At 37.9% G+C, this 19,966-nt stretch overlaps 3 protein-coding genes and 1 non-coding gene across 4 annotated transcripts; 2 read left to right on the forward strand and 2 right to left on the reverse strand.

Annotated features, from left to right (window-relative positions):
- The first annotated feature begins 551 nt into the window (after nucleotides 1-551).
- Nucleotides 552-631, forward strand: TRNAL-CAG (transfer RNA leucine (anticodon CAG)). Its single transcript has one exon. It is a non-coding gene; the product is annotated as a tRNA-Leu (tRNA).
- A 601-nt stretch (nucleotides 632-1,232) lies between these two features.
- LOC148926409 (uncharacterized) lies at nucleotides 1,233-1,685 on the reverse strand. Its single transcript, XM_089059122.1, has one exon. It carries the CDS (start codon nucleotides 1,683-1,685, stop codon nucleotides 1,233-1,235), a length of 453 nt encoding a protein of 150 aa, XP_088915248.1.
- A 2,476-nt stretch (nucleotides 1,686-4,161) lies between these two features.
- On the reverse strand, nucleotides 4,162-5,178 carry LOC125186709 (zinc-finger homeodomain protein 8-like). The gene has a single exon (XM_089058331.1). It carries the CDS (start codon nucleotides 5,059-5,061, stop codon nucleotides 4,417-4,419), a length of 645 nt encoding a protein of 214 aa, XP_088914457.1. The 5' UTR covers nucleotides 5,062-5,178; the 3' UTR covers nucleotides 4,162-4,416.
- A 10,178-nt stretch (nucleotides 5,179-15,356) lies between these two features.
- On the forward strand, nucleotides 15,357-17,821 carry LOC125190701 (uncharacterized). The gene is made up of 4 exons (XM_048088071.2): nucleotides 15,357-16,203; nucleotides 16,281-16,664; nucleotides 17,140-17,363; nucleotides 17,488-17,821. Exons 1-4 carry the CDS (start codon nucleotides 15,405-15,407, stop codon nucleotides 17,740-17,742), a joined length of 1,662 nt encoding a protein of 553 aa, XP_047944028.2. The 5' UTR covers nucleotides 15,357-15,404; the 3' UTR covers nucleotides 17,743-17,821.
- The last annotated feature ends 2,145 nt before the right edge of the window (nucleotides 17,822-19,966 follow it).

Raw genomic sequence — 19,966 nt, forward strand, 5'->3', positions numbered from 1 at the left:
GTATGGAGTTTATGTAAATGAGACAAAGGACACAAACACAATGTTTGACGGTAACCTTTTGATTTAGTGCCTATTTGTGCTGTGTTATATTTTGCCAGACATAGCTAGAGAATTACTGGGATGCATGTTGAATTTAAGAATTAATAAATAATAGCATCTAAATTAATTTGATAGTAATTGCTTTAAAGAATTTTCATAATCTTACATATCGTGATAAATACAGTAGGTTGTTAATCTATCCTCATAAAATTAATACTCCTATAAACAAATTTTAAGTTGTCAAGTGTTTAACCCAATTTTATTATAGTAAAAACTAGATACAAAAATATAGATTAATGGAGTATGTATTGTTATCACATTGTTGCATATAAACTAGAGTTACAATTTCATAACTTATTTAATTTATCTGTGGGGATTTGGGTAGCTTACAGTATAACATGTGGATATATCAATGATATATACGGTAGGTATGTATAGTTTTATCAAACTTGTCACTACAAATTAAACAAGAAGATACGATATTATAAATACTACTGAACAGAATGTAATGAGTCAAGATGGCCGAGCGGTCTAAGGCGCCAGTTTCAGGTACTGGTCCGAAAGGGCGTGGGTCCAAATCCCACTCTTGACATATTTTATTTTATTTTATTTATTTCACTATTTGACTAAATTTTCTTATCAAATTGTCTTCTTATTCTCTCTTAAAATTTATTTCGCTCTTCCCTCTTTTTTTCTCTCTATGATTTCCAAATCTTGTGTGCTTCATCTTCACTTCTTCATACTTCATCATTATCCTAATTTTTAAAAAAAACCCTCGTGTTCAAAAAAACATTAAATTAGATATATTAAGATGTCATAAATATATATCAATCCCTAGTTACAAACCAGCTATTGATGGAGTGTATACTCCATGTGTTTCGATTTCCCAACGCAATAAATAAACTGGCTTGCACCACTCTTAAAAAGGACTTAAGAGCATCCACAATGGATGTCCTAGTGCATGCCCCAGTGAGAACCCTAGTGGTTGCCACGTCAGCATGCCCCATCTTTCTGCAATGGTGGAGCCCTAGTGCATGCCCTATCTATTATCCATTTCTCATTTCAATTTTAGTTTTAATTTTTTTTATGTTTACCAATCATAAATAGCAAAATTAGACTTCTAAATTAAAGAACTAGCAAAAAACATACATTACTTAATTTTTTTTTTAAAGTTACAAAAAAGAGGTACAATTTCAACGACCACTACGTGTCCAAACTTCTTCAATCATGTTGTTCATGAGATCAATATGAGCTTGTTGGTTGCGCATGCTCTCTTGAGCTTGTAATCTCTCGTTGAGTCCATAGGGTAAACCTCGAACGACCGGCGGGGCTGCATGACCTGCGCTCGGAGCGGCTTCATCGTCGGACCACTGGCTAGCTGCACGACCTTCATCGTGAATAATCATGTTGTGCAAGATGATGCACGCGTACATGGCATTGGCGATATGATGCCTGTACCAGGAACGAGCCGGGCCTATCACTATTCCCCAACGCGCTTGAAGCACACCGAATCCTCGCTCCACGTCCTTCCGTGCAGCCTCCTGCTTTGCCGCAAAAAACTCTCTCCTCGCACCCGTTGGACAAGAGATCGTCTTCAAGAAAACTGGCCATCTCGGGTAAATGCCGTCGGCTAAGTAGTACCCCATATGATGTTGTCGTCCGTTGGCAGTGAAGCTGATAACCGGACCGTTGCCATTGCATTGCTCGGTGAAGAGACTGGACGAGTTCAGCACATTGATGTCGTTGTTGGACCCCGCACGCCAAAGTGAGCATGCCAAATCCAAAGACTATGGTCATCGATTGCTTCAAGGATCATCGTCGGGTGGGTACCCTTATACCCACTGGTGAATTGGTCTCTCCACGCTGCAGGACAATTCTTCCACTCCCATTGCATATAATCTAGGGGTGTCGAAACGGGTACCCGCGGGTATCCGCACCCGACAAGTCGGGTACCCGCACCCGATTTCGCCCCCAATGTTAGTCCCGATACCCGTCCCGCACTGTGTCGGGTATAACCGATACCCGAGTCGGGTATCCCGCACCCGACGCCGCGGGTACCCGACCCGACCTGACAGTAAATCACAATTCCTTCCTAACAATTTTTGAAATCAATACAGAAAATTTAAAACAAAAATTCAAGAATGAAAAGTCCAATTCAAGAATAAGATCTGTAAACAATGGAAATATACTATGAAGATGGAGTGGTGTGGTGGCGGCGGATAGTGCTGTGGTGGCAGGTGGAAGGAGATGATGGCTTGGACGTGAGTGAGAAGAAAAAGGTGAAAAAAAAGGTACAGACGTGAGTGAGAAGAGAGGGAAATAGGTAAAAAAAAACTTAAAAAAAACTTAACTATAATTAAAAGAAGAAGAAAAAATTTACACTGTGACTGCATAATTAAAACAAAAGATGATAATTACAAAATGCTAGTATACTTATAAACAATCGGGTAATTTTCGGGATTAACGGGTAACCCGCTCGGGTATCAGGTATACCCGATACCCGCAAAACCCAAAATATAAATACCCGCTCCCGACCCGTTACCCGTTTCCGTCGGGTATCGGGTACCCGCTACCCGCCGGGTATCGGGTCGGGTAGGAAATTACCCGATACCCGCTACCCGTTTCGACACCCCTAATACAATCAATACTCCCTAACATTCCAGGAAAGCCGTGCACCGTATTGTGCATCCGCAGCAGGTCCTGGCAGTCTTGGGCATTCGGCTTGCGCAAATATGTGGCGCCGAAGGCGTTAATAACGCCCGCACAAAAATTTACCAGACACTCCCGGCCAGTTGTATCCCCGACGTGAAGATACTCGTCGAACATATCCGCCGTAGTGCCGTATGCCAACTGACGAAGCGCAACAGTGCACTTCGTCAGCGGGGATGGACCCTTTCTATGGGCCGCATCTTCCCGCCACTGGAAGTACTCGTCGCGCGCCTCCAACGCGTGAACAATCTGGAGAAACAACTCTCGCCGCATCCTAAACCGTCGGCGAAAAACCGGCGCGCCCCACCGGGGACGTTCGGCGAAGTAGTCCTCGAACAGACGTTGATGAGCTAGGACATGCTCTCGACGGACGGATGTCCGTCGGCGGATAGGCCTCGGGACCTGCTCTTGGGCCTGCTGTTCGGCTTGCTCTTGCTCATGTATTGCACGAATACCGGCGAGAATCTGGTTCCCGAAAGCAAACATTGCGCGTTCCATAGACCGACCAATATCTTCCCCGGGAAACATTTTGGAAAAGTGAGTGAAAGAGATATTGCTATGGAGAGAGAGTTGAGAGAGATGTGTGAGAGTTGTGTGAAAAATGAGTGAAATTAAGGTATATTTATAAAATTGAAAAAGAAAAAAATAAAAATAAAAATAAAAATAAAAAAACGCGTGATCGGGCGTGCCTCTGCAATGGGCGCCCGATCTCACGCCCGATCGATCGGGCTCGGGATCGGTCGCGACCGAACTATCGGTCGCGCTCGGGCGTGACCGAGAGCTGCAATGGATGCCCGACCACGCCCGAGCCCGATCTTGGCCGATCGGGCGCGCGATCGGGCATCCATTGTGGATGCTCTAAGTACATCTCGGATTTATAGTAATTAAAGTTTCAAATTAACAACCTGACCATAACACAACCTCATAAATGTGTTTAGCATTGTATGTCCGCAATAACTTGAAACATACATTGGTACCAAAAAGAGTTCGCTCACTTTAAGACGACGAATATGTCTTAGACTAGGAAAGCATATCTACAACTACAAAGTCATATAAGTAGATTTAATACTTTGAGTACTTTTTAATTAAAATTCAAAATTTGATTATCATTAATAAAACTCTCGAGAGACAATGTCAAGTCAAATCAAATCTATTACCGCCCATGAGATAAAGATCAGTATAGATGGATAAGATAAAGCAAAATATGCGCGAATAAAGTTAAGTATGAGATAGTGAAGTTACGAGATTAAATTAAAGTGTTAAACAGGAACAATTAATCTCAAATCCGGATGTCAATCATTTTCTGGCCTCAACAAGCAGCAGTAATATAGTACTCTAAAATGTCCTAAAAGTTAGAAAAAAACAAATGCCTCAATTAGATTAATATAACTACCTGATTTCAGACAAAGCAAGTGAAAAAGTAATGTTAGTTGTTCATTTGATAATAGCGATAATGAAGAATGCATGCACCGATTTAGATAAATGGCGGTACTAGTAATTAAACAAATACTAGTACTACTCTAAATCCCCCATAAATTTGATCTATGCTACTCATAGGGAGGACTAATAGACAATCAAAACAAGGATTAGCGAATAATCTAATTAAGAAGCAGAATTAGAAATTAAACTAGTAAGAAATTGCAACCCAAATTCCGATTGTATCTTTTCTCAACTATCTAAAACCTCTTTGCTGTCGGCGGCGGTCGGCGGCGGAAGATCTTTCTTAGCGAGAGTGTTCTTGTTGTTGTGCATCCACACTCTGAAAACCCCTTTCTCCAATCCAATTTCGCCGCAGAATTCGCCAATCAAATCTTCATCCTTCTTCTGCATTTTCCACCCCAATCTCTCCGCGAATTCCAGCATCTTCTCCTTCTGATTCCGCGTAAACCTCGTGCGGAACCTCTTCCGCCCGCCGGAGCTCATCACCGCCGCCGAAGTCAGCGCCAGCAGCATGTGCGCCGGCGCCGACGGGTAGTACGAGGAGGAGATCGGCGGCGGCGACGGCGAGTTATCGGGGCTCAGGCGGTGGCGGTACTCGAGCGCCGGCTCCTCGCGGCGGTGGAAATTGCGGTGGCAGGCGCAGGCGGCGCATTTGAGCGAGGCGGGATCGGCGGGGTTGGAGAGCGGGGAGGGCATGAACTCGCCGCAGCCGTCGACGGCGTGGCCCCCGACGCCGGCGGCGTGATTCCTGAGGCACTCCTTGTACGCCACCACGACGGGGTGGCCGAGGTGGAGGCGCTTCATGGCGCCGTTGCAGGGTTGGAATCGGGTTGGGGTTTCGGGTTCAGCATCGGGGGTTTGGCTTAGCTCCATTGCACCTCAAACTACATCAACTACTATTACACTCATTTTAAACTAAAAGGATGAGGGTCTATTATTTTTTTCTCCTTTTTTTTTTATTCCTTTTTAAGAGATTGGATTAGAAATGGAGTTAGGGTTTGAGGAGAGAGAAAACAAGAGTGTGATTGGTTTTTTGTTTGAGTATGATGATCATACAAATCTTGATTTGGTGGAGATGCGTGTTGACCGCTTATTTTTGTTTCTCTTTAACCATAGTTAATTTTGTGTATGTGGATCATTATTTTCTGTCTGGGTTTAATATGATCTATTTCCATGTAAATTCTAACCATAGTTCACTGTCTAATTTATCGCACATAACGTAATAGGAAATGTGGTCATTTTGGATTTTAGTGATCTTTTTGGGATTTTACAGCCAATATTGAATTCAATAATTTATGCCTGTGGAATACAGTGTGTACAGTACCTGGTAATAGAGCCCACTCACAGGTAAAACTCATTTCCCTGATTTTTCCTTTTATGTAAATATTTTATAGAAATTGAATTAAGTGCTAAATAAAACAATGGCTGTTTTCATGTGAAATTAGTCCAATCTAACTCGCTTTGAATCGGCCTTGTAATTATAACATTACACTCCATCTATCAGTTTATATTTTGTGGAATTGTTAGTCGTGCTTCAAATCGCAACAGTTAGTTACCCTAAAAATAAAATAGAAGCTGTGAGAAAAGAAACAAAAGTAATAGTAATAGTATGGGTAATGGGTATATAATAAATGATAGAAATTTGTAGTTGCGTGAGAGTTAAGTATACTTACCAAATTGATGTCAATGCAAGTAGAGCAGAAAGGGGCAGACTTTGAGCATTTACTGAAACCACCTTAATTTATCAAAGTCTTTGTCTCGCATTCACCCTCCCACTTACATTCTTGTTTTCTTTTGTTTAACATGAGAAATCATTATTTGAAAAACTATATACCTTACCCATCTTTCTTTCAAATTGCTTCTGGATTTTGTCTCCCGAATAATGTTTATTCTTTTACGTATGCTACTATTATCTTTTGAATTGTTAGTTTGAATTCCATTATTATGGAATAATAGGTTTCTTGTTGATAATGTGAAAGAAATCCCCCTAATAAATGTCAAAAAAGAAAATAAAATATTTCATCCATTCCTTATTAATTGAATCATTTTTCTATTTCAAAATGTTCCAAGATAATTGAATATTTCATCCATGGGGTGCATAGATAGGATAACACCATACCACCAATATAGTCCGTTAGATCTCATTTATGGACGCCTAGGATTAAGTTTCGTGAACAGAACACGGGTTGCAGTCTACTGTATTAGATATTGTAGTCGTGGTAAACTGCAATATTCAATGAATAACACTGCAATCTGGTAACGTAAAATTAGAAATTTCCTATTTTACCCCTCTGTGTTTTTACACGTGGCAGTATGACAAACACACGATTTTCAGATCCAATGACCTAAAATGATGGTATGGTGTTACAATAAAGAGGGTTGTCATCTTAGTATATCTCTTTCATCCATTCCTTATTAATTGAATCATTTATATTTTCGGTAATGAAACTAACATTAAATTACCAAATTGTTCTTGAGAAATTTAAAAATAGCACATAAGCATATATTTCCTCCGTCCCATCATAAGTGAGACACTTCTTCTTATTGGATCAGCTTGGTTCTTGTTTTGCAGACGTTATTTCTTTGCTCTTCTTCTTGTTGTAGTTGGTCTGTTGTTGTTCTATTATTGATCTGCACTCTACCTCACCACTACTTGGTGGTTTGAGATTTTTAGATTATAAAAAAACAAAAAAACAACTAAAGCAAAAGTAAAAATAAGAGAATGAACAATGTAGATAAGAATTATTCTTTCTCTTACTTTACTCTATCCATTTTAACTACTATTAAATATCATTTTCTCAATATGACTATTTAAAAGAAACGTTTCATTATGGTGGAACAGAGGAAGTATGATTTTTACTGGTGATTAATTTGAGTGGTCCAAAGAAATTGATTTTGAGTTTTTATTTACATCGACTACTTTAAAGCAACCAACGTTAATTGTACTCCCTCCGTCCCGCTTAAGATACACGTTTTCCTTTTTAGTTTGTCATAACTAAGATGACACTCACTTTCCTTTTTTGGTAACTTTCCCTCTCCAATGAATACACTCAACCACTTTTTCTCACTCCTATTAAAATATACATCTTTCTTTATCTCTCTACTTTAATACTTACACTCACTTTCTCTCTATCCAATTAAACACTTTAACCAATAACTCCTAAAACCCCGTGCCGGCTAAGCAATGTGTCATCTTAGCCGGGACGGAGGGAGTATTTATAATTTGTTAGGGAATTACTGAGCAGTCCTTCATCATTTATATGGTACATCACCACTATCGCCAGGTATCCAGTAAATACAAATGCGTAATATCATGAACTACCAAACTGCTAGTAGCATTGATAATTCACGACTTAAGTCAAATGACAAATAAAACTCTATATTTAAATAACTGGCATTAATTTTACGAGCCATTTTAGTTTGATCAGTACGTGAATGCATATGTGCATAAAAAAATTAAGGATAACTATATGCAAAATAAAATGAAGAATGATACCTACTATGTGATATTTCTGGAGTATAAAATGCTTAATTTGAAATCCAAGTGGGCATAATTTCAACATAAGAAAACGAAGACACGTTAGCAAGTTCCTCTGCAAAAATAAAAAATAAAAAAGACCACACTATTACAAACAAAGTGTAGGATGCGGCCGAGACATGCATGAGCGTGGAGTGAGCATTTGGCTCGTTCATTGGTTCATTGGTTGAGGGTGCATGATAGTGAGTTGCATGGGATCAAGACTTGAGAGAGGAAGAGTCAGTTGGTAACTAACTTGAGCTCTCTACAAGTGTGATATAAAAAGGCAGTTGCCTCATTGTAACTAACTACGAGAAACAGAGAGTGTGAGTAGAGAAGGAAGAAAAGACGAGCTGTGAGTTCACCATTGTAGAGTGCAGTAGCTCGAGAGAGTTTTCATCTTCTTGTTTCCATTTCTGTGTAATCCATCAAAAGATTGAAGTAATAAACATCTCATCCCTTCCGTGGACGTAGGCAAATTGCCGAACCACGTAAACTGCGTGTGTTATCTCTAGTTTCTTGTTTCGTTCTTATCAATCTTCGATCGAACCTCAACAAGTGGCGCCGTCTGTGGGAAGCGAAGAAGATAGATCGATGGCGATGGCGCGGTTTGAAACAGAGAAATTCAACGGGAGGAATGATTTCGGTTTATGGCGCATCAAAATGAAGGCGCTGCTCATTCATCAAGGGCTCGATGAGGCTCTCGAATCGACTGCAACAAAGGAAGAGGAGTCGACCGATAAGCAGAAAGAAATTATGAAGAAGGCTCGTAGCGCAATCATCTTGAATTTGGATGATAAGGTTCTTAGAGAAGTTGCGAGGGAGGAGTCCGCAGCTGCGATTTGGAAGAAATTGGAAGAGCTCTACATGACCAAATCGTTGGCTAACAGGTTATATCTTAAGCAACGTCTATATTCCTTTAAATTCGTGGATGATAAGGCTATAGGAGATCAGTTGGATCAATTCAACAAGATAGTTGATGATCTTGAAAATGTCGATGCAAAAATGGAGGAAGAGGATAAAGCAATTGCGTTGCTCAATGCTCTTCCCAAGTCTTTTGAGCAGCTGCGGGATGCCATGCTATATGGCAGAGAGAAGGCTATCACCTTGGTGGAGGTCCAGTCAGCTCTTAAGTCTAAAGATCTGCAGAGATCTGGAGGTGGCCAAAATGATGCCTCTGCAGAAATCTTGAATGTCAAGAAATTCAAGAATAAGTTCAAACCAAAGGCAGGAGGATCCAAGAATTCTCAGGATAAAGAAAAGGGGGATAAGAAGGAGACTCGTAGCTGCCATTATTGCAAGAAGCCTGGGCATATTAAGAAGAACTGTTTTTCTTGGAAGAGAAAGCAAGCAGCCGAAGGCACTGATCAAGGATCCACTGATGTTATTCAGGAAGAGCAGCAGATGCAAGTTATGAATATTGTGGAAGGAGAGATGGGTGAAAGCTGGATTGTTGACTCTAGCTGTAGCTTCCATATCTGTTCACACAAAGATTGGTTTGATATTTTTGAGCCATCACAAGGCTCTGTCACTTTGGGGAATAATCAGATGTGTTCCATAAGAGGCATAGGTGATATCAAGTTAAGATTGAGGGATCAGTCAATCATCAAGCTGACTCAAGTCAGATTTATACCACAGATCAAGAGAAATTTGGTGTCTCTGGGTGTTCTGCAGTCTAAGGGCTTTGGATTCAAGTCTGAAAATGATCATATGCAGATTTATAAAAGCTCCAGAGTTGTTATGAGTGCTATCAAGAAAAGAAGTCTTTACTACTTGGAGGCACAAGTGATCACAGGCAGCTCTGATGTTACTGAATCAGTGGTCTCTGATATGAAAAATTGGCATGTGAAGCTGGGACATCTTGGTCAGAAAGGGCTGATGCAGCTGGTTAAGAAGGGAGTCATTCAGGCTCAGGAGAGTGGAAGCATCAAGAATTGTCAGCAATGTGCATTGGGGAAAAGCACTAAGCAACCTTTTCCAAAAGCCAAGCATACCTCCACATCAGTTCTGGAGTATGCCCACAGTGATATATGGGGTCCATCTCAGCCACCTACAATGAATGGAGGTAAATATTTTATCACCATAATAGATGATTTTTCTAGAAAATTGTGGGTTAAGATCTTGAAGGAAAAATCAGAAGCTTTTAAGTTCTTTAAGGAGTGGCACACCATGGTTGAGAGGGAAAAAGGTGTGAGTCTTAAATGCCTGAGAACAGACAATGGATTGGAATATCTATCATCTGAGTTTGATGAATACTGTAAAACAAGGGGCATTAAAAGACACAGAACAGCCCCTAGAAATCCACAACAAAATGGAGTAGCTGAGCGCATGAATAGAACTATCCTTGAAAGGGTAAGATGCATGATATTAGGCTCTGGAGTTAGCAAGAAATTTTGGGGTGAGGCTGTCTCTACAGCAGCTGATCTGATTAATAGAAGTCCATCTTCAGCAGTCAACTTTGAGGTTCCAGATTGTTTGTGGTATGGCAGGATGCCTGACTATGCGAAGCTCAAGCCTTTTGGATGTAGAGCCTATGCCCATGAGAGGCAGGGGAAATTGGATCCCAGAGCATTAAAACGCATTTTTTTGGGATATCAAGCAGGGTCTAAAGCATTCAGATTATGGTGCACTGAGTCAGGCAGAGGGAAGTTGATTGTTAGTAGAGATGTTGTCTTTGATGAGAGTCAGATGCCTTTTCTCAAGTGTGAGGATGACAGTACATTGATTGAGGTGGAGCCCTCAAGAGAGGCTGACTCTGAGTCAGAGCCTCAACAAAGCCAGACCCCTGAAAAGGCCAAGACACTAGCAGCACAAAGAGCCAAGACACCTGTAGCTCAACCTCAAAACTTAGCTGAAGGAAGAGCTAAGAGAACTCACAAATTGCCTGCAAGATTTTCAGATTATGAAATGCCTTACTTTGCTTTATGTGTAGCAGAATCCATTGAGTTTGATGAGCCTGCTACTTATGAGGAAGCAATGAAAGGAAAGGAATGGAAGCAATGGTTGGAGGCCATGAAAGAGGAAATGGAGTCACTACTCAAGAATGGTACATGGATTCTCGTTGACAGACCAGATTCTCAAAGACCTGTGGGATGCAAATGGATTTTTAAGAAGAAGGTGGAGGTTTCTGAGGGAGATAGAATTAGATACAAAGCAAGGCTTGTAGCTAAGGGTTATTCTCAGAAAGAAGGAGTGGATTTCAATGAGATCTTCTCTCCTGTGGAAAGCATGCTTCTATTAGGATCCTGTTGTCTGTGGTAACCCATAGGGATTGGGAGTTACATCAACTTGATGTTAAAACAACTTTCCTTCATGGTGAACTGGAGGAGACAATCTTCATGGAGCAGCCAGTTGGTTTTGTTGTCTCTGGGCAGGAGAATAAAGTGTGTCAGTTGAAGAAAAGTCTATATGGACTAAGACAGAGCAGTAGGCAATGGTATAAAAGGTTTGATGCTCATCTAGCTTCAATCGGTTTCAAGAAGTCAGCATATGATAGCTGTGTTTACAGCAAGTGTTTTGAAGGAAGCATAGTTGCATATCATGTATTGTATGTAGATGATATGCTTGTGGCTGCAAGGACTCTGGATGATGTGGAATCTGTAAAAGAAGAGCTCAGAAGGGAGTTTGACATGAAAGATCTTGGTGAACCAAGAAGGATCCTGGGTATGGACATAAGAAGAGATAGGGAAAAGGGAGAGTTGCACCTTATTCAGGCAGATTATTTGAGCAAAGTGATCAGCAGATTTCAGATGGAGAGTTCCAAAGAAGTATCAATCCCTCTAGCCCCTCACTTTAAGCTGTCATCTCAGCAAGCACCAGCCAATGATGAAGAAAGGGCTGAGATGCAGAAAATACCATATGCTAATATGATAGGCAGTGTCATGTATTTGATGATCTGCACAAGACCAGATTTGTCACATGGAATCAGTGTTACAAGCAGGTATATGAAGGACCATGGGAAAGAACATTGGGCAGCCTTGAAGTGGATCATGAGATATCTTAAAGGCAGCAAGTCCACTGGGATTGTCTTCAAGAGACAGAAGGGTTGGAAGGAGGAGCCTCTTGTTGGCTACTGTGATTCAGATTTTGCTACCAATCTAGACACAAGAAAGTCCCAAACAGGATACATCTTCAGCTTATATGGTTCAACAATTAGTTGGAAGTCTTCACTCCAATCTGTGGTGGCATTATCTACCACTGAAGCAGAGTACATAGCCCTAACTGAGGCAGTGAAGGAGGGAAAATGGTTGATGGGAGTCATCAATGATTTTGGAGTGGAACAGAAGGTAGTGAAGGTGTTATGTGATAGCAATAGTGCTATAATGTTGGCTAAGAATCAAGTTTTCCACGAAAGGAGCAAACACATTGACATTAGACTTCACTTCATTAGAGATGAGATAGCAAATGGGGATGTTGAAGTTGAGAAGGTTGGGACCGAGGACAATGCAGCTGATGCATTAACTAAAACCTTGCCAGTTTCTAAGCTCAAGCATTGCTTGAAGCTGGTAAGTGTGGTGTCAGTTTAAGGTGGAGCAGGTTTAAAGGGTTGAGAGCAGATGTTTGTTGATGTCACTGCCGAGGTGGAGATTGTAGGATGCGGCCGAGACATGCATGAGCGTGGAGTGAGCATTTGGCTCGTTCATTGGTTCATTGGTTGAGGGTGCATGATAGTGAGTTGCATGGGATCAAGACTTGAGAGAGGAGGAGTCAGTTGGTAACTAACTTGAGCTCTCTACAAGTGTGATATAAAAAGGCAGTTGCCTCATTGTAACTAACTACGAGAAACAGAGAGTGTGAGTAGAGAAGGAAGAAAAGACGAGCTGTGAGTTCACCATTGTAGAGTGCAGTAGCTCGAGAGAGTTTTCATCTTCTTGTTTCCATTTCTGTGTAATCCATCAAAAGAGTGAAGTAATAAACATCTCATCCCTTCCGTAGACGTAGGCAAATTGCCGAACCACGTAAACTGCGTGTGTTATCTCTAGTTTCTTGTTTCGTTCTTATCAATCTTCGATCGAACCTCAACACAAAGATACTCTTAAATGGCAAGTTCTCTTCGATGATGATGTACATTGTCCATGATCCCTCCTTTTGCAGGGACAATTATACACTGAAATAATGAAGTTTATACCTTAATTTACATGTCAATCAAATCAATTTGCATAATTCTCTCCACAAATCTATTGATATTTGTTATATGTTTAAACACTTCCTCTCAAGTCAAGTTACGATATCTCCAATACCGAACTTGCTACAACGGTTCGAAGCTTTTCGAATTAACTACTTTTGTCAAGATATCTGCAAACTGATTCTCCGATCAGATGAGAGGAAGTTCTACAATACCACCCTCAATATATTCTTTCATAAAATGTTGATCAATTTTCACATATTTGGCTCTGTTATATTGAACTAGGAGTTGGGGCATGTTGACGGTTGCTTTGTTGTCCCAAAATAATTGGACTTTTTCGTACAGGGGAAGCCCAATTCTGTTAATAACCCTCTTAGCTATAGAACTTCGATGAAGTAACTTTTAACTCCTAGAGACTCAGCCTCAATACTAAATAGAGCCACTATATATCTTTTATTTTTTGCTTCTCAACATGACTAAATTTCCTTTGAAGTAACTCGGTGTAGATTTCCTATCGATTGAGTTACTTTCTCAATCAACATCGTTGTAGCCAAATATCTCTAAGTCAGTAAGTCTTCGTTTCTTTCAAGTAAGATTCAATATCCCATAGTGCTTTTCAAAATCGAACAATCCTTAGTTCAACATCCATATATTTCCTCATATGGTTTATGCATGAATGGACTTACTACCTCGACAACATAAACTATCTTTGGCCCTGGTGTAAGAGAGCTAGATCAATATATTTCCCAACTAAGCGTTGGTATCTCTCACGATATATTGGTTTTGCTCCTTCTACAATTCTTAGTCCATGATTTACTACAATTGGAGTGTAAACAAATTTACAGTCCAAAAGCCTGTTTCAGCTAAAAGATCAAATATTTTTTTGGCGCAAGATAACTCTCTCATTTAATCTTAAAACTTCAATCCTAAGACAATACTTCAAGGCTCTGAGATCTTTCGTCTCGAATTATTGGAATCTATTCTTCTTAGCCATACATATAATTTTAAATGTGTAGGTTGAGCTAAGAAGAAGAGTGTTGAGTAGAGCTTTGCAGTATTTCGAGTTTGATTATCTTGGATTTTCAATTGATTATTCGTTTATTGTCAATCCCTTTTATATTCCTTTCTTTTTACTCCACACACAGTCGCAGTTTTCGGGTATTGCTATACTTAGCAAATTACGATTATGACACCAGTGTTGAACTAATTTCGTGGAGATTACAAAATCACCCTTTTTGCAACTTTTTAATCTAATTTAGATGCAATTTTGAATCCACTTGGCAAATTCTGGTATTGTCCATCAAAAAATCTAACCATCATATTTGGATACATGTTAATGTTATTTTATATTGAGTTTATTTTTAAGTGATCCCGATATTTATGCTTTTAATGGGAGAATACTTTATTATTCATTTAAAAATTCTACTCACTTTAATTCTTATTGACTCCTTACAAATTAATGTATTTTCGTTATAATTTTATATGTGCTCAAACTGTCAAACGGTTCTGCATGCCAATAATGTTTTTTTTTAAAGTTTAACTAGTACTACTATTGAAAAATTATACTACTAGGGAGTGATTTTTAGTCCAAACTGCATCTAAGTAATTTGTACTCCTATTCCGGATTGATTTAAATTGCATGTCGCACACAATGACACAATAGATGCCCATTCCGTTTGTGATATCACACCACTAAAATAATCATTTGACTAGTCTAGAACCAGCAATCGAAAAAATAAATGATAATCATCATAGTCATAGCACGCAGGCACTGAGGCACATGTGATGTAAATTTGCTTTTGCAGGGTTGGGAAGTTCTAATTAATTTTTCATCACCAAATCGATCATATTAAACCATAAAATATAGTAATTAGTTGAGATATGTATAATACCTTTTAGGTGCAGAAACCATTGACTTAATGCATGTCTACCTCCTTCCATCATAATTTTGCACTTTTGTAGATCAACATGACCGGCCCTCATCGCAGGACCTTTATTAGTAGTAACTCATAAAATAATATTTTTATAAAAATATATTCTAGTACAATTTACAAGAATCATTTCATAACAGATTACTGAGATTGAAAAGCCACATATGACATATCCTTCATATCCAAAAATAAATTTATATCTCAATTTCTTTTCCATGTGATTCGCAGATAGTACTAAACTAAATCGCAATCATGATGGATCACTTAATCATATATAGATTAATTAATTTCATAAATTACATATATCAAATACTTTTGATTATATAGAAGAATAAATTATACTCCTAATACTGCGTAAGACTCTTTATCAGATTAGGTCGAGTCCAAATAATCAAATTGGCCTAAAATATCTCATAATACTTCAACCACGATTTTAATATTTTTAATTGCATCATGGCTACTAAAATATGCAAGGACGACACATTTTATTCCTCATTTTTGGCTTTACTTCTTTAACCGATAAGCCCAAAAATAAGAGAAACATAAAGAAATGAGAAGGAAACTTCCTGCATATTACACATGATGTAGAAAGAGTAATGCACTCGACTTCTATATTAGCTTCAAAATTTAGCCATTAATAAACATGGCTGTGTTAGCTTCCTGTTGGTTGATCGTCGAATCTTTCGTCGTGCCACACGGATTCATCAAGTGGTTCTACTTGAGCTTTTACATTCATCCATCCTTTCTTGTTTTCTGCCAGCTCTTTCTATGGTTCAACGACTTGCTCAAGCTCCTCATCTTCTTGTTTCACCCTTTAGACCTCATGTTTCCATTTATCGCGAGGGTACTCGTGTTTTTGTTTTCCTACATTAGGCCAATTACCAAAGATGATGTCTATTATGATGCTCTTGAACCAGAACATAAATCGGTACACGATTGTCAGGTTTTCGTTTCGTCTAGGAAATCGACACCTACATCAATATCTCGGGTTTTTTACACAAGTGGAAATGAAATAGTTCCTCATAGATGTGTTAAAGATTCATGGTTGAATCAGTACTTGTATTCTGATCATTACAACTATACTATTTCTAATTTCATGTACGATGTTACTAACATGTCCACTGATGTACAACCTGATCAACATGAATGTACAACTCCAATTCCTTCTACTTTCTTGGTTGATGATGAAACTGAAGATTCTGTGATTAGTACTCCTTCTCATGATCTTCTGATTCTTGAGAATATGATTCAAGATGACTGCGTTTCGCCTCTTTTAACTCTTGATGTCAACGACGAGTCTTCATCACCAGGCGACGTGCTTGTGGATAAGGCCTTTTTGCCATCATATTGTAGCACTGATGCTGAAGATCCATTCCACAACAAGTACATGTCTAGAGTGAGATTCTTTGACGTCCTCTATCACGAAAGACTACATGGACTTAGTAAGTACTAGTATGATTTCTTTATAAATGAACTTTTATTGAATTCTGATTTTGTCATGGCCTAAAATTTCGCGCAGATGCGATCTTGAACGAGCATTTGTGGAATCCTAACATTTTCGACTTCATGGCGCCATTGACTAATTATCCAATGGTGTGGAGTGGAACTGCAAGAAAGAGGGTGCTGAAGAGTTTGGAATTTGATCTTGAAATGATTAATGTGGCTCAATCTTGCCTATTTTGGGAGGCCCTTGATCATCAGTATCACAAAGTTGAGTCTCTTTCACTATCTGAAAACTGTGGCAACATACTATTTCATCATAACATTTCAGGGAAATTTCAAGAGCTTGAGATTCTATTGACAAGATTTGTGGAGAATCAAAGATGTGAATGCCAAAAATCTTCAAGTATTACTAGAAAAAGACTTTCTTTCCAGAGTCTTCTCCGTATCCCTAATGCAGAAGGTAAATATTTCTGCATGACACAAAATTTAGTCCAATTTCTTGATTTGGGCAACCTTGGATAATTGGATTAGTGGCAACTTGTGATTTTTTTAATTTTATTTTCCCCTTCTCCATGATTTTCTAACCTGATTCACCACTTGTTATATTGCAGTTTGGTCATGCAGAAATTAATTTTTTATGAATATATATACTATGATCTAGTAGGATTATTTATTTTTGATGTATATACTATGATCCAGTAGGAAATTAAATAATACTACTAGTGATAAAGTAGGTAAGTGATAATGTTACATCAGTTAAATATAAAAATGCATTTGTTAGTTTTACTTAATTGAAGCATATTAAATGGAACCAATTTGACTTGTATATAATCATTTATTATTGTTTTCTTTAATTGTGTGCAAGCATGCTAACTAAGATTCCTGCACAAAATAAAAACATTTTCATGGGAAATGTATGTTTATTTAATCCATAGGATTTGTCCATATGGAGAAAGAAAACAAGATGCTGGGCTGCATAAGGCCAGCTCAATTATTAGAAGCCATTGACAACTGCATCAAAGCTTTTTGGTTATACATCAAAACAGATGATGAAAAGAAGCCATTTTGGAAATATAAGGGTATCTGGAGGGCTCCTCCATCTGTTGAAGATCCTCAGGATTTGGAGCTTTTATACAATGTGCTCAAAGATTTTCATAAGGTTAAGTTCTATTTAGTTGCAAATTTGTCACGACAAAAAAATGAATAAGAAAAAAATCATCACATTTAACCGCCATTAACCTTAACAACAGCAATAATGTTTGTGAATTTGTAATTTTGTGTAGAAAGAGATAATGCTGAGAGGTGTGGAAGGGAAGAGAAAGTGTTGGATGAGAAGGAAAGTGAAAGAAGTGCAAGCAGAAGAGAAGAGAAACATTGTGGTTGGCATGATTGATGTGAAGCTAGTGCAAAGGATGCTTAAAATGCCTTTAATTAATAGGTCTCACCTCAAATGGTGTCAAGACAAGCTTAACAATTTAGATTTTAAGGAAGACACTGTTTTTAGGGGGCCAAACACTCAGCTGTTTCCCTTGCCTTGATTCATCGGATGTATCGATTGTTTTAGCAATTTATATGTATATACACTCTAGGGGAATGTAATCAAATACAAATTATATATATATATACCTATATATATATATATATAGGGATGTATTCAGGTCAGAACGCTAAGTATAAGTAAAATTCAAAACACTTGCAGTCCATTGGATCATATGATCTAATGGTTAGATTAATGCCACGTGTCATCTAATAATATAGAATTTTAGACTAATAATGTAGCTCGGATAATAATGTAGCATTTTAGTTTAATAATGTAGCATTTTAGTTTAGAAATGTACAGTTTTAGTCTTACAATGTACATTTCTAGTCTAATAATGTACCTCGCCTAATAATGTAGATTTTTAGTATCATAATGTAACAAATCACAGCCATCCAATCTAATGATCCAAGGGCTGTGATTTGTGCTGTGTTTTACGCTAAGATGCTGTAAGGACCCTAACACACCCCTATATATATATATATATATATATATATATAGGTTCATGATCAATTGAGATTATTTAGGCTAATTGAGAAATGAGATGCAATATCAGCCACTCATTTTTATTAAATGAGTGGTCCAGATTTTGCCACACAATAAATATTATTAGATTAGTTTAATATGAAACGGTATAATGGTCTTTTCGCGTTTTAATTTAGGGTTCTTCATCATATTCAAGTTGCATTGGCGATTCTGCTGAGAATTTAACAATTCAATACTATCACTGATTGAATCTATTTTAACGATTTATGATTCAATTGATTCACAAAATTAGACTCAGACGATTTCAACGATTTCAACGATATCTGATTTGCGCTTCAATTTTCAAAAAACAGACGAACAGTTTGACGGATTTTCGACGGATTTCTCTGTTGATTTTGAAGTTTTTCGGTTGATTATACCCACTTTTATTCTGTTTATCCTTTATTTGTTGATGCCCAGTTAAATTTGTTCCTAATTAGTTTTTTTTTTTATTCTCATCTTCAGGTTCGATTTCAGTTCATAATCAACAGCTAAGTGTTATTTGATGGATTCTTCATCTTATTCCGAGTCTACGTCGACGAATGGTGGAGGTAGTTTGGTTTGATTTTCATTAACATGAATTTTTTGAGTTATGTTGGTGATTTATGCTCTGTTGACATGATTTGAAAATCTGTTGACATGATTTATGTTACTTGGTAAATATTCTGTGTTGTTGTTATGCTCTTTGTGGACATTCTGTTTCATTAACATTATTTTATTGTGTTATGTTGGTGATTTATGCTCTGTTGACATGATTTATGTGTACTTGTTAAATATTCTGTTGGCATAGTGTGTTTGAATTGGTGTATTCTAATTAAATTGGACATTTTAGTCCTGGTATTTTGAAGTATGTTCTGATATTTTGGTTTACATAACTTATATCAATTGTCTAAGAATTTTACAAGAGTGCAGCCACGTCTTTAGATATAACTGTAGGGATAATTTTCTAATTTATCTGAAGCTACTTTAGAAATCAGCTCAATAATTCTTGACTGAGGAAATAATTGGTGTAGACTGTTTAACCCTTTTTTCTTAATCAGTTGTGAGCTTTCAAGGGAAAAGTATGGGTTATGAGCTCTTTGTTGACATTCTGTTTCATTAACATTATTTTGTTGTGTTATGTTGTTTATTTATGCTCTGTTGACATGACTTGAAAATCTGTTGACATGATTTATGTTCCTTGGTAAATATTCTGTGTTGTTGCCATGCTCTTTGTTCACTTTCTGTTTCATTAACATTATTTATGTGTATTTGTTAATTATTCTGTTGACATCGTGTGTTTCAATAAGTGTATTCTAATTAAACTGGATATTTTGATCCTTGTAATTTGAAGCTTGTTCTGATATTTTGGCTTACATAACTTATAACAATTGTCTAAGAATTTTACAAGAGTGCAGCCACCTCTTTAGAGATAACTATAGGAGTAATTTTCCTAAGTCTTTTGATTTGCATTGATGTGACTTGAAAATCTGATGACATGATTTATGAATGGTGGAGGTAGTTTGGTTTGATTTTCATTAAGATGATTTTTTTGTGTTATGTTGCTGATTTATGCTCTGTTGACATGATTTATGTTCCTTGGTAAATATTTTGTGTTGTTGTCATGCTCTTTGTTCACTTTCTGTTTCATTAACATTATTTTGTTGTGTTATGTTGGTGATTTATGCTCTGTTGACATGATTTATGTGTACATGTTAATT

This window comes from Salvia hispanica, chromosome 5 (genome assembly GCF_029641045.1).
Source record: "Salvia hispanica isolate PSC_SH4W2 chromosome 5, Shi_PSC_v1, whole genome shotgun sequence".
In the NCBI taxonomy this organism is placed as follows: domain Eukaryota; kingdom Viridiplantae; phylum Streptophyta; class Magnoliopsida; order Lamiales; family Lamiaceae; genus Salvia; species Salvia hispanica.